Consider the following 14,133-nt stretch of genomic DNA (forward strand, 5'->3'; position numbering starts at 1 on the left):
TAGGCACTGACCAAGGGACAGCCACCTTGTTGCGACATGCTTCAGAATCTTGTGTCGGGCATCACAGAGTTCTTGCAGTGCTTTCACTCCTTTGACGCTGCTTACTACTTTTGTCCAAGTAGTAGTAAATATCGATGAGAAAGTCATCTAATTCAATGGGTAAGGCCTGAGCCGCCTTCTTGGCCGTATTGTGCATCATATGGCAAGGGCATCCCATGATGTTGCACTCTGGATTTTGTTTGTGGATATAAGCAGCGACTCCTTTGTGCTTGCCCACCATGACAGAGGCATTATCAGCACAAAAGGAAACACAATTTCCCCACGGAATTTTCCTGTCACTGAACTCATGATCAAGCAGTTTGAAAATGTTTTCTCCAGTGGAATCTTGTTTGCACGCAGGCAAACTTAGCAAACCTTGCTTCACAATCCCAGCACTGTTGTCATAGTACGAAATCAGGACAGGATATAGCTGGGCCTCACCACTGTCATTGCTACCTTCTGTAGCTAGGCTAACTGGAGCTAGTCTAGCAATATCGGCAATAGATGAAGCAGTAACATTTGACAACTCACCAATTACACTGGTCAACAACAAATTTGTTGTCTGCATTTTTTAAGCTGATTTAGGACGAATCTGATGCGCTGAATCCAAAACTCACATTAGTTTTGTTCAATCAGGTCAAGTTTTTGAGATATGGCCACATGTCGTTTTTTACATTTTTGTTCACATGTACGCATGTGTGGAGCATTTTAGAAGAAGTTGGTGGGGGTAAAATGTCATGTCAAATAATTGTTTTAATTGGAAATAATTATTTTAATGACAAGAAGTATTCAGGTACGATAGTTCTAGGTGATTATGTCGAAAAGGGATCAGTTTGAAGTCATAAAACCTCAAAATCTTCCAAAAATTGGTGAGGCAAAGCATAAAGTTCGTGGATCAAAACTAAAGTTAATGGGGCAGATTTTGTAATAATGTGATACAAAAAAGTTGTATTTCTTGAAATAACGAACTCTGAAGAATGTACAATACCTACATGCGCCAATTTATGACATGCGCTTCTGCTCAAGCTTGGAGTGCCACAGTACGAACACAAAGATTGGAGACTGTTCATTGACAGCAGCAAGCGATCACTGAAATGTGTTCTGCTACACAACGGCAACCAGTTTGCCTCTGTACCCATCGCTCACTCGACTACACTGAAGGAGAAGTATGAAGCGGTGAAGTACGTGCTGGAGAAAATTGGTTATGATCAGCATAAGTGGTTTATTTGTGTTGACCTGAAGATGGTGAACTTTTTGTTGGGACAACAGTCTGGCTTCACCAAGTACCCATGTTTTCTGTGCATGTGGGATAGTAGGGACCGTGCTCAGCATTACACGAAGAAGGACTGGCCTGTGCGGGAGGAATTGGTGCCATGCAAAGAAAGGAACGTCATCAACGACCCTCTGGTGGACAGAGACAGAATACTCTTCCCACCGCTGCACATCAAGCTCGGCTTAATCAAGCAGTTCACCAAGGCTCTGGACAAAGATGGTGACTGCTTCACTTACTTGTGCCAGGCTTTTCCAGGATTGACCATGGAGAAGTTGAAAGTTGGCATCTTTGATGGTTCTCAGATCCGTCAGCTCATCAGAGATCCAGAGTTCAAAAACTCAATGAACGAAGTGGAACTGGAAGCGTGGAAGACATTTGTTTTGGTAGTGAAGAACTTTCTTGGCAACAATAAGGCCAGAAACTACGCAGAACTTGTCAACAACATGCTGACTGCTTTCAGGAACCTGGGCTGCAACATGAGCATCAAGATGCACTACCTATTTTCACATATGAACCGGTTTCCTGAGAACCTGGGTTCAATGAGTGACGAGCAGGGGGAGATTCCATCAGGACATGAAGGAGATGGAGACCAGGTATCAGGGTCGCTGGGACGCAGTCATGATGGCTGACTACTGTTGGAATCTGAAGAGAGACCTCCCTGCCGCTGAACATTCCAGGAGTTCGAAGAAACGGAAGTTCAAGCCCTGAAGTTTGAACAGTGGTGACGCAACATGCAATTTACTTGTACTTACCTTTATCAATGCCCACCATTCAGATGACAGTAATCGATGTTTCTATCGTGTAATCAATAAATGTTGTTGGCAAAACATTTTTTTTTCTTAAAAACATGTTTAGGATGATATGTGTTGACAAAAATCAGCTGATAATGCCACAAAAATGTAATTGATTTTGTCACAAGATCTGATTTTTTCAAATCAACTTAGCACAAAAAACCTGACCTGATGGAGAGAAACGGATGCCATTTCCTGATTCAGCAGTGCCAGAATACCCTAATTCACTTGTAGAAATCTAGACAACATTCAGAAAGTAAAAAATTGTTGACCAGTGTTCTTTTTTTCTTCTTTGTTCTTGTTCTTTTTTTATTTTTTTTTTTGTTCTTTTTTTTTTTTGTTTTTTTTTTTTGTTTTTTTTTTTTGTTTTTTTTTTTGTTCTTGCACATCTTGCACATCTTGCAAGTTTTTGTTCTTGCACATCCATACTTTGAAGCAACTTTTGAATCTGGAAACATCTTTTGAAATTGAGGTCCAGCATGATCTGAGACTGATATGGGCAAGTTATGTTCCACAATAAATCCACTAAAGAGAAGTTCCGCTCTAGTAACATCCTCTTCCTCGCTTGTCCCTTGTTTGGTGAAATAATTCAGAAGTGTACCGGTACTCGTGCTCGAAGATCTCTCCTTTGCAATGTCTGTGTGCCGTTTGCTTCCAACGTGCTTCCGAATATCATCGCGACCTCCGTGCTCAACTGAAATATCAACGCTGCATACTGTACAATACGCATGATGAATTCCTCTTTCAGACGTTCGAATACACGGGTATTGGAGACTGTATTCGGTCTTGTACTTCTGAGACCATTTCTTGGTCTTCGTAAGCTTCTTTTCTGCCATTTCGTAATCAACATCGAGGGCTTGAAGCATCGGTAACTTCGAAGTCGATGTTCCACAGCTGCAGCGCGACTCGTAGAACTCTAGCGGCTGTTAAACACCGCACGGTGGTCGCGACCGCCGGGCTGGTACGGGGCCCAGCTGCATGCAGTGAGCGTATCGCATGCATATACACTGTGCATACATACCGCATGCACTGTATTGCACACATACCGCATGCACTAAATCTCAGTGCATGACGCATAAGCGAGATCCAGACCCAATGTTTCGCTGCTCCTCATTTGAATTTACAATTTTTTACGTACAATTTGGTAGCAGCGAACGTTATGGAGTTACCACATGCTATACGTAGCAGACGATGCTTTTCATTCAATTCTCATACCAGTACATTCTGATTAGTGAACAGTGCAAAAATATCAAAATTTCGGGAGGATAAGGATAGTGATCGTAAGGGCGGGAGTTTGGGTGAATTTTCGGAAGCCTCCCGATGAAATCGGGAGGGTTGGCATTGCTGGTAAGTACATGTGTAGTTAGGCCCAAACCCGTTGTCTAGTGGGAATACATGTCATTTATGCGTGCTGCGACTCTTCAGGATAGCCGTTTTTCTTTTGCTATCTTTATTTTGGACCAACCGCCATGATTACCACCACAACCACAACATCAACCACCAACCACAACGCCGCTTCACCACAACCGCCACGACCTTCCCGTCACACCTCGCAACCGTCGCATCGCCACCGTTCTTGCCCCGCTGTGGGTACCGGTGTTGGACTCGTGCAGGGCGCGCGCCGAACAGCGTGTACAAAATCACGGATTTTGTGCTTCAAAAACGGATCAAAAACGACACACGCCCACTTTTTGCCGTCCAATCGGTGAGCGAGGGGCGACTGGCCCCGCCCCAGGGCGATCGATATATGCAAATTTATGGATCAAAAAGCCTTCACGCCCACTTTTTCTCGGGCCAATGGGGAGCGAGGTGAAAGGTCGAAGGGAGGGGGTCAAAGATGAGAGGGCGAAGCTACGGGGCGGATAAAAGGACCGTGTTCGTCAGTCCAGAGAGTCGAGAGGCGGAGAGTAGGAGAGTAGGAGAGTCCAGAGGCGGAGAGTAGGAGAGTCCAGAGGCGGAGAGTAGGAGAGTAGGAGAGTCGGAAACAGAGAGTCAAGACTTCGCGGGCGGTGGAGTTGGCAAGAAGGAGCTGGTCGTCGTGTGCGTTGGAGTCGGAACGGAGGGGACGGAGCTGTGGAAAGGCAGCGACACCAGACGAGGCGGTGCTCGCGTCGGGAGCTGCACCCCAGGGAGGCCGACAGCGCGACCTGGCCGAGGTGGAGACGCTCGTCGCGGGATAATAAAAATCCTCTATACCCCGAGCATCAGCAACCCCCTCCTGTTTCCCCCCGCGCTGAGATAGTGCGACCAAGGGGGCCCCTTTCCCACCCCCTACCAGACACTGTCCGCGAGGCCCGCGGAGTTGAGGCGCCATCGCCGCTCCGCGTCTCATCACCAGACGGGTAGGCGCGACCCGGTCTCGGCCTCAGGCCCGCCTCATCCTTGAGGGTATTCTTTTCCTTGGTTTTGGGTATGTGTTGTCGGCGCCGTCTGTGAAGTAGAATTGTATAAGTGTTGCCGTGTGCTCGGTAGTCGGTATTAACTCTGCATTGTGTTTTCGCTTTTACATTTGCTTTTTGTGTAAATTGCATTGTGTCTTTTCTGTGTGCTTTTGGTGGAATTGAATATGTGTGCTCCCGTGTGCCGCGAATAAATGTGCTTTGTGTTGAACTGTTTCCCGCTTCGCTTCGTCTTTTCCTCTATTGAATCCCCATCTTGCTTCACGTAAAGGGTTGGTAGTGGGCTGAATACGCCCGATAATTAATCGAACCGTCGAGGTCGACGATAACACCGCTCGGTTATTCTGATAGTACGGAACGGGTCGCTTAAGTGGCCCGTGTCCGAAGTCGACCTGCGGCGAGGTGCGATCGCCCGGTCTACCCTCCGCGTGGGTACTTAGGTAGGTCGAATTTGGCGAGCAACCCTATCCCACGCGGGGGCTGATTGGCTCGATCGCGGTGAGACCGAAAGGTCCACCCGTGACTGGTTCCCGGCGTTAGTCCGAGAGGGTCACGACTGGATTGTCCGTCCGGTGGGCGACGTGCCGCGATTCGAGTTACGTGGCCGTCAGCACGCCGGCAGGCGCGAATACTGCAACAATATATATATATATATATATATATATATATATATATATATATATATATATATATATATATATATATATATATATATATATATAATTATATATTGTTACGAATTCTGGCCCGCCTGGCGTGCGAGCGATTGCGTAACTCCAATCGCAACCGCGTCGCCCACCGGACGGACAATTCAGTTGTGGCCCTCCTGTAACTACCGCCAGGAGCCAGTCACGGGTGGGGGTTAAACCTCACCACAACCCAGTCCGCATTCTACCCGCGCAAAACAGGGTGAATCGCCGAATGTTGATATACCTAAATACCTGCGCGGGTAACCTACCGAGGGGTTGCACCACGTCGCAGGTCGGCTTAGGGCACGAACCGCTTAAGCGGTTCGTTCCATTCTACAGGGATAACCAAGTGGTGTTATCGCCGACCTCGACGGTTCCGATTCTTCTTTACTCGGGTGTTCAAAACCCACTACTCATTCCACAATGCAAGATGGCACTTTCAATGTGGTGAAAGGAGGACGCGACGAACAGGATACGTTGCACACAAGGACATTTATTATTACACACACAACACAAGTAAGGCAGTCATGCAATGTTCAAGCAACAAATAGAAAGTACTACTACCAACTATAATTATTATTTACAAGCACAGTCACTTACACACATTTACTTCACAGAGACACGGCGCCACAGCAGTCATCCAAAAGCAAGAAATGGCCACCCTCACAGACAAGGGTGGCAGACAGGGTCCTTGGACCGAATGGTGTGGAACCTGGTGGATCAGCCAGGCCCACGAGACCGAAGGGTCTTACCCGCGCCCTCGTGGCACGACGGTGAGCAGGTCGCGACGTCGACTCCCCACGGCCTTGCGTAGCCGCGCCTGACCTCAGGTCCCTGGCGTGGTCAGCGAGCTCTCTCCGGCGTTGCTGCTGGTGCTTTCACGACTCACGACCAAACAAGAAAAGACTGAAGGGCAGAAGGGGCTTCAGGACCAGAGAGAGAATGGATGATGGTCCACAGGGCGAGAGCTCATGGACCAGAGAGAGAGAGAGAGCCTCGTGCGCGTCCGCCCTTTATAATCCGAGGCTCCGCCCTTCGCCCCACCCCGCTTCTGGCTCTACCTCCCTTCGAGAAGGTTCCCGAAAAGGGCGTTCCCTCATCCCGACCGCCTCACGCTGTTCATCCACCAATCGGTGGCGAGCTGCCTCCCCCTGCCTCCGTCACACTCCTCGGAGAAACAGGTGAGAAAAATCCGCGCGCCCATCGGAACTCCTCTGGTTTCCTTTTGCGTTCGACGGTTTTCAACGCGGCTTGTTGCTTGCATGGAGGTTTGTTCAAAATAACAATAGAAAAAGAAAAACGGCTATCTCAGAGTCGCAGCCCGGTGAACATAAATAATTCCCTTTAAACAACGGTGGGGACCTATCTGAACATAAACTTAGCGTCATAACTGATCTAAGGACCCTTTATGGTGTATTGCGAATTTCCACAGCCGTAACACTACCCCCTCCCTTTTTTACGGACTCGTCCCGAGTCGTCAAATTTTCGTGTGCCATCATGTGTAAGTTGTCCCCTAGTACGTTTTACCTTCAGATCCCTGAGTGCGACATTCAGTGTATTCGTGTCCCCAAAATAAATAACCTACGGGCTGAGTAACTAACTAAACAAACCCACTCATACAGCCGACTTAAATAAATTGCTGGAGCTAAGACATACATGCCGGGGGCGCAAAACACATTTACATTGTACACCTTAACTTAACCTTATAATTTACACTACCCCATGGCTCAGGATCTATGGACTCTGTGGAAAAAAGAGCAACAGTCACAAGCAGGGAGCCAGGCTGCTAAAGCGCAGTCCAAGGCCTCCCCCTTCTTAAAATGAATGCAGTGAACAAACAAACGGTGCACGGGCCGCCGGTGCAGTCCCGTGTTGCAGCTGCCATCAGGGCAGTCCCTGCAATTTGCACGAGGATCCTGGCGCACATGGTAATGAACAAGAGGGGGGGGGGGGGTTGGAAGGTCGTCACTCCGGATAACTCCAAAGTCGACGGGTCGCTTAATGGACCGTGGACGCCAATATTTCGACCGCGCGGTTGGGATCTTTTTATTTGATTCCAATTTACCGAATTAGCCGCGCGGTCTCGCAACCGGGGAATCCACACCCTTGGCCGGCTTTGTCCGAACCGAGTCGCTGTTACCGACTCGGATCTGGCGTAACCGAGCGGGAATTACCAAAGCCGCGCCCGTCCAAATAAGAACTTACGGCACAATCGGCCTCCCTAATTTTCAAACCCGAACCATACTGGGTCAATGAAAGAAAGCACAGACAACGAACTGGAACATTTAAGTTATTTATTTACAATGTAAGAGGGAGGGAAACACAGAGCAGACTTAATCACAAATATAGATGTAGGCAAATGTACAATGGCAATCACTTAAACGATTTCTACTTATCAGACTGGCCACAGACAGACACACACACCGAAAAATAAATGGACCTCGTGGGTCTTTATTCGGCCCTTCAGCTTGGGATGGAAGGCGAGCTGAGGGTCAGAGTCTGGCCGGGTACCTGGCCGCCTCGTGTGGTTTTACCGACTCGCACTTGTGGAGCTCGGAGTCCATGGATGGGAACGGGGATCCCCAGCTCGAGCGCTCCAACACAACCCACCACAGTGGGACTCGAACCCATGACCTAGAATCCCACAAGCGCAGCTAGGATCCCATGAATGATCCGGCTAGCCACGAACGATGATCGACGACACGAGCACCACGAAACACCTCCGCCATGACCGCCATGACCACCACCACCACCACGAGCACCAACACGACCACCGACCACCAAGGAACCCCGAAAAAGACCGCCGCTGAGACAGGTCACCACCCTTCTTATCCTTCCCCCGGGCGGGTGGAGGGATCCGTTCTGAGGTAACTTGCCTCCGGATTGGTCTGGGGGGCGTCGGGTGATCGGTGTCCTCCCCTCATTGGACGAGGCGAACATTCCATCTGGCTGGGGCGAGGTCGGCTCTGAGGTGATCTCACCCCCGATTTGACGAGGGGAACATTCCATCTTGCTGGGGCGGAGTCGGCCCTGAGGTGATCTCACCCCCGATTGGACGAGGCGAACATTCCATCTGGCTGGGGCAGGGTCAGCTCTGAGGTGATCTCACCCTCGATTGGACGAGGGGAACATTCCATCTGGCTGGGCAGGGTCGGCTCTGAGGTCATCTCACCCCCGCCTATGTTCGTGGCCTCAAACACGTGCGTAATGCCGCTGAAGGAGTGGAGGGGGATTTAATGCAGAAGACTAACTAGAAAGAAACTCGCAGCGCACACATGAAATTCCCATTAGACATAGGGGAGAGATTCTAACTATCCACATATACTTAACGAAATAACTAAACTCTGGGTCAACTGTATGTGTGAAGGCGAATGGTTTCCAGATTCGTAACAATTTATCCTAATCACCCTGTTTTTGGATTTAATCTCCTTCTTTCTAGAAGAAAGTTCAAATATCAATCTTAATTTCCATATTTGGTTACAAATACAATACAAGTGATATCTACTCATGGCACTCGTGTTTTGTGCGTCCTATAGCCTGTTAGTCTACTCGAGAAATTGTGCCAAAAAGTATTGTCATCGAGATACTCAAAATGACACAATACACTTATACGAGAACGGCAAATGGATAGAATGAGTCACTCACGCATCTCCTACGAAGATTCTTGGCCAAACCTCATTCACATTCACCTCGGGTATGGAGAAGAGACCATTCTCATCAGCCAGAAGATCGTTTAGAGCTTGCACAGAGAGCTCACCCATGTTGTCGAATTCCCCACCTCAGTAAGGCCGATCAGAGCCGTTTATAGCGCAGCTTGCATTCCGATACATACGCAAAGCCCTGTGTGTGCTTCTGTGGGCCTGGCTCTGGCTATACCAGGCAAAAGCTCCATGTGTGTGGGCACATGGGAAAGTCATGGGAAACAATACTGCCTTGCTTGAACGCATGGTTTATGGTGACCTTGAAAACCAAGACTCAAAATTAAAATATTCAAATGAGTAATGGATGAAATCAACAGGGTAAATGAGGAGAAGCTGATGTTTGGGGTATTAACCCTTCATCAGAGTAAAAGAGGGAAATGTTCAATCATTAAATTAAGCTTTGCCTTAACACCTGGATGTGAACTGGTACCAAAAAATGGCAATGAACCAAAGTTGATGCTGTGGAAGTAGAGTTCTCCCATTGTTACATAATTGTCAATCTGTTTTTGTTTCGTCATTGTGCACAGTCTCAGAGCACAAAACATCTTCAACAAATCACAAAATTCATATGACCACCAACTTCTGGATCATACTGCGAGTGTTTCATCAAGAAGAATTGATGAATGACTGGAATTCACAACAATCTAAGAAATTCAGCAAGGAGATTCAAAAGCACAAGTTTGTCATCTTTTGTCACACCTTAAATTGGAATCCTCAAGTATAAAGTGAAATATTTTGGTTGACCTGTTTAGTATTCCCATGTCATCCCACAGTTTACAATAGACCAAGGTTAAAATTCCGTTTTGTGTGATTTGTCCATAATCTCTTCACATCATTACAATTTGTGTAAAAGTGTGAAAGCCATTCAACCCAAACATTAAATCAGAGCCATATCCCGAGACATGTCGTGTGCTTTTGATGCGGTTTGGCATCTTGCCCTGCTCACCAAATGGAGTTCTTTCATCCCCTCTTCCTGTCCAGCTGGAGTTCCTCAAGGCAGTGTTCTGTGTCCTGTTCTTTTTCTGGTTTTCACCAATGATCTCTCTGGCTTTCTGGAAAATCCCATTGATCTCTTTGCTGATGACTCCATCCTCTACCGTACCATCTGTCATCCCTCAGTCAGCAAGCAGCAGCCTCTTCACTCTCTGCAGATCTGGATAAAATCATAAGCTGGTCCAACACTTGGAACATGTCTTTCAACCCTGACAAATCTCACATTCTTACTGTGTCTCTCAAAAAGGACCGTCTGGAACCCTCCCCCCCCCATCTACTTTCTCAACAATCCTCTTGACGAAGTCCTTTCGTTCCAGCTTCTGGGTCTCCCTATCTGCCATGATCTTTCCTGGGAAAGCCATATTTCCAAGCTGGCCTCCAAAGCCAGTTGCTGACTGGGCATCCTACATCGTGCAAAGTCCTTCCTTGGCACACCTGAGCTCCTGACCACTTACAAAGCTTTTGTCCACAGTCTGATGGAGTACTGCTCTCCCCTCTTGGCTGGTGCTCCTGCCTCTCACCTTTCTCAGCTTCATGCTGTAGAAACCAAAGCATTTGGGATCATTGGTACCTCCCGCGATGAGGCTGAGTCTTTGGGTCTCTCACTCTCTCTCACTGCAGGCAGGTTGGTGGTCTTTCTGTTTTCTACCACCTCCTCTCCAGCCTCGCCCCCCCACTCTGTCTGAGATATATCCCCCCCCCATATTTCCACAGGGCGCTTAAGATCTGCCAGCAACCCCCTTCTGGTAAATCTACCAAAATCAAGAATCACTGCTCACCTTCTCTCTTTCATTCCTCTTTTTTTCCACCTTTGGAACAAACTACCACACTCTCTTCAATCCCAAACTTCCCTCCAGGTCTTCAAAACAGCTGTTCACCACCATTTCTTATTTCCCCCCATCCAAAACCACAATGTTTTCAACCCCCATTAATTCACCTAAAACCCACCTCCAAATTCCCTGCTTTATTTCCTGAACGTTCCCGTCGTGTAAGGACCAGAAAGTCCCTGTTGTGTCCATATTGTTTACTCTCACTGTGTCTCTCCCATCCTATCCCTCACCCTTCCACAGCTCTCATGTCTGTTCCCACTGTGTTGTTCGTCCCTCCCCACGCCTCGTCTCCTGCTCCCCTTGTTGTACGTTCTGTGTGTTAGCTCTTATACGAGCCTCGACATTGTATACAAAACAAATAAACAAAAAGGTTCTATGACCAAAGTACTCATGACAGTGACAGTGCAAGAATGTGAATTTCTGATTTTTCAATAGACAAGTACTTTATGTATAATGAGGCAGAATTTTTTTTTTTATTATTATTAATTACGTGAACTTCTATATTTAAAAAATAAAAAACCCGATGTATTGGACTGTTCTGAGACCCTCATTGGTAAAACATTTTGAACACCCAACATGCTCCATTGTCGACCAACGTTATCGTGAAAGGTTGTGCATTCACAATCGCTTTCTAGATTTGCATCTTCAGGGAGTATGGTATAATTGCACGCATATAACAAGAACCACTGACTTAGATTAATGAAAAATGGCATTGAAACATTAAAGTAATTTCAGCACCTATTTAAAGATTAAAGCAATTTTAGCACCTATTTAAAGATGAAAATGCCTGGTGTTGGCTTAATGGTTAGGGTGGTGGGCTTTGGATCCTAGGGTCCTGAGTTAAAATCCCATTCGACTGTTGAATTAATACCAGGTGGGGTTGACTCTGCCTGGAATCCTTCCGAGGTCGGCAAAAATGAGTGCCAGCTCGCTGGTTTCTTGTGTCGGAGTGGCGACCCGTCCAGGATTGTGCCCAAAAGCCAAGGACACTGCTTAGGCAGCACCAACGCTCTGCACAGAATATGGTCCCAATCTCCTCCTCCTCCTCCTAAAGATGAAAGCAATTTTAGCACCTATTCAAAGATTAAAGTAATTTTGTCACATATTCAAAGATTAAAGTAATTTTAGCACCGATTAAATTAAAGATGAAAGCAATTTTAGCATCAATTTAAAGATGAAAGCAATTTTAGCACCTATTCAGATTAAAGTAATTTTAGGACCTATTAAAAGACAACAGGGGGCATATGCTGAGGCATTGGTTATTATAACCTAAACCCATCCCCATAACCCTCACATTCAAAACCCTAAACAATCCCTCACCCTCGCATTCAAACCACATCCCTAATCCCATCCATGACCCTGAAATTCAAACCCCAACCCCATCCCTAACCCGACCATAGCTCATGGTTATCACGTTTGGAGACAAATTCTTGCTCTTTAGATCCGCGTCATGCATATATCCCCCTTCGTATCTTTATTTATCACACACCAATTGTTTCCGGTACGGGTTAAATTGCCCAAATTAACTAAATGCACTTGGAGTTCCACTTCCCCCCTCCCACTTTCTCCCACCAATGGTCACAAAACATGTTCTAATCAACATGTTTTTATTATAATAACAAATGGGGCGGGGGAGAAGAGAAGAAAAATGGCTGCAAGCGGCGATCAAACTACGAAATGTTAATATAAATCCCTCACATCTACGGTATCTCAACAACTTAATTTGCACTGGGCTGCATTTGAAATATTTTTTTCATTGGTCTAGGTTTTCTCAACGGTTCTTATATATTTTTTGCATGCTGAATTCAGAAATGTATCTAATTTCGCTCAATAAGGTCAAGTTTTTATGCTATCTGAATTTTAAGCAAAAAAAAAATCAAAATTTTTGTTTTTTTAATTAGCATTTTTAAAATTCAAAATCAGACTTGCATTGACAGAAAATGTACAAACTATACATATAATGACACACAAGTACACTTAATGTGGAAGAAAGTGCCTTCTCAATTACTTTCATTTCAATTTCAGAAAAATATAGATAAATCGTTTCTGTTAACACCCAACTTCAGTCGCTCCAGCAGTCGCTGTTTTCCTTCGTCTTTTTAATGTTGAATTTCACATTAACGGTACTTGTGCATTATTTTATATATAGTTTGTACATTTTCTGTCAATGTAAGTCTGATTTTGAATTTTAAAAATGCTAATTAAAAAACAAAAATTTTGATTAATTTTTTTTCCTTAAAATTGAGATAGCATAAAAACTTGACCTGATTGAGCGAAATGAGATACATTTCTAAATCAGCATGCAAAAAGCATACAAGTACCGTTGAGAAAACCTAGACCTCTAAAATGACGCAGACCAGTGTTATTTAACCTTATTGGTTGGTCTCACTCATACAGGAAACAAGGGACACTGCAGGTGTTTGATGAAACAGATTAGAGACTGTTGGAACCTGTCCATGGGATCTCCATACCACAGCAATAGTCTCTTCAGCGTGGGATCTCCCCATGACCGGTTCTCTTCAGTTTGATCTCCACTCAGAATCATGGAGCACAGTATGATCGCCACACAGTGTGATGTTCTCCTTAGCATGACCTTCTTTCAGCCACCACTTGTCCTCTCTTGAACATAATTTAAATATTGAACATCAAATAAGTGTGAAGTGGACTGTTCTTTCTTATCTTGTCTCCTTTTCCTCAGTCTTTGTGTCTAAGCCCCATGTTTTCCTTCCATACATTCTGCAATGTTCCTCATGTAATCCGTCCATTTGTTTACCCAATCTCCTCACAGCATAAGCAGAAATGTTATAAAGAATGCAGTGCGATCAGATTGGAGCTCTCGTAATCTGCCAGCAGCAAGAAGGGTGCGTGAACGGAAAATTACTAGATGTCTCCCCAGTCCATCAGCATGATATTTATATGATGACTGCCATTGGGATTGCATGTGGTGTATGCTTGGGAGCCTTGCTGGTAGGTGTTCTTACTTGCACTGTTGCTGACGACTCGCCAATAAGCCACAAAACCGGTCTGGAAGCTGATGGGGGCGTGTAGTGTTGGGATTCTCATGTATGTGCCACTTGGAAATGTCTGCAACTATAGAGGAACTCAGGTAGTATTTGAAACAGCAAAAGGCTGACCATGTGTCACTTTTCTTGGTTGCTTTACGCAGCTTTGTTTAGCTGGAAATCCTAACCACAGTTGGGGATAATTGATTAGGGGAGCTGATTGTTTGTTCCCTCCAATTAAGAGGTGAAAGATGTGATTGAGACTTACTATGTGTACCTATCTATATAGTGTATATAAAAGCGAATTGTTTGATTGTTTGTTTGTTTGTGACACTATTCCTCTGAACTCCGAAGGTTAATCACGACACAACTTTATAGAATCACATTTTTTACAATGATGCACCTAAATGGAGGTT

The 14,133-nt window shown here is 45.8% G+C and overlaps 2 protein-coding genes across 7 annotated transcripts in view; one reads left to right on the forward strand and one right to left on the reverse strand.

Moving 5' to 3' along the window:
- The window catches only part of LOC147014255 (SWI/SNF complex subunit SMARCC2-like), a 134,321-nt gene that overhangs the window by 26,907 nt on the left and 93,281 nt on the right, over positions 1 to 14,133 (forward strand). The gene's annotated exons all lie outside the window — the stretch shown is intronic.
- Positions 1 to 14,133, reverse strand: part of DUSP3 (dual specificity phosphatase 3) — a 34,402-nt gene that overhangs the window by 9,728 nt on the left and 10,541 nt on the right. The window contains exon 1 of one of the 6 annotated variants that reach the window (XM_085852059.1): positions 8,881 to 9,036. The exons of 2 other annotated variants lie outside the window; for them this stretch is intronic. In XM_085852059.1, the coding sequence (XP_085708185.1) occupies positions 8,881 to 8,909 (29 nt within the window). In that variant the 5' untranslated portion in view covers positions 8,910 to 9,036. Of the gene's footprint in view, positions 1 to 8,836; positions 9,037 to 14,133 lie in introns of those variants that run through there. 3 more of the 6 variants (XM_085852058.1, XM_085852055.1, XM_085852060.1) reach the window with 3 other exon arrangements.

This window comes from Eptatretus burgeri, chromosome 13 (assembly GCF_056783735.1).
Source record: "Eptatretus burgeri isolate ZD-2024b chromosome 13, Ebu_testis_v1, whole genome shotgun sequence".
In the NCBI taxonomy this organism is placed as follows: domain Eukaryota; kingdom Metazoa; phylum Chordata; class Myxini; order Myxiniformes; family Myxinidae; genus Eptatretus; species Eptatretus burgeri.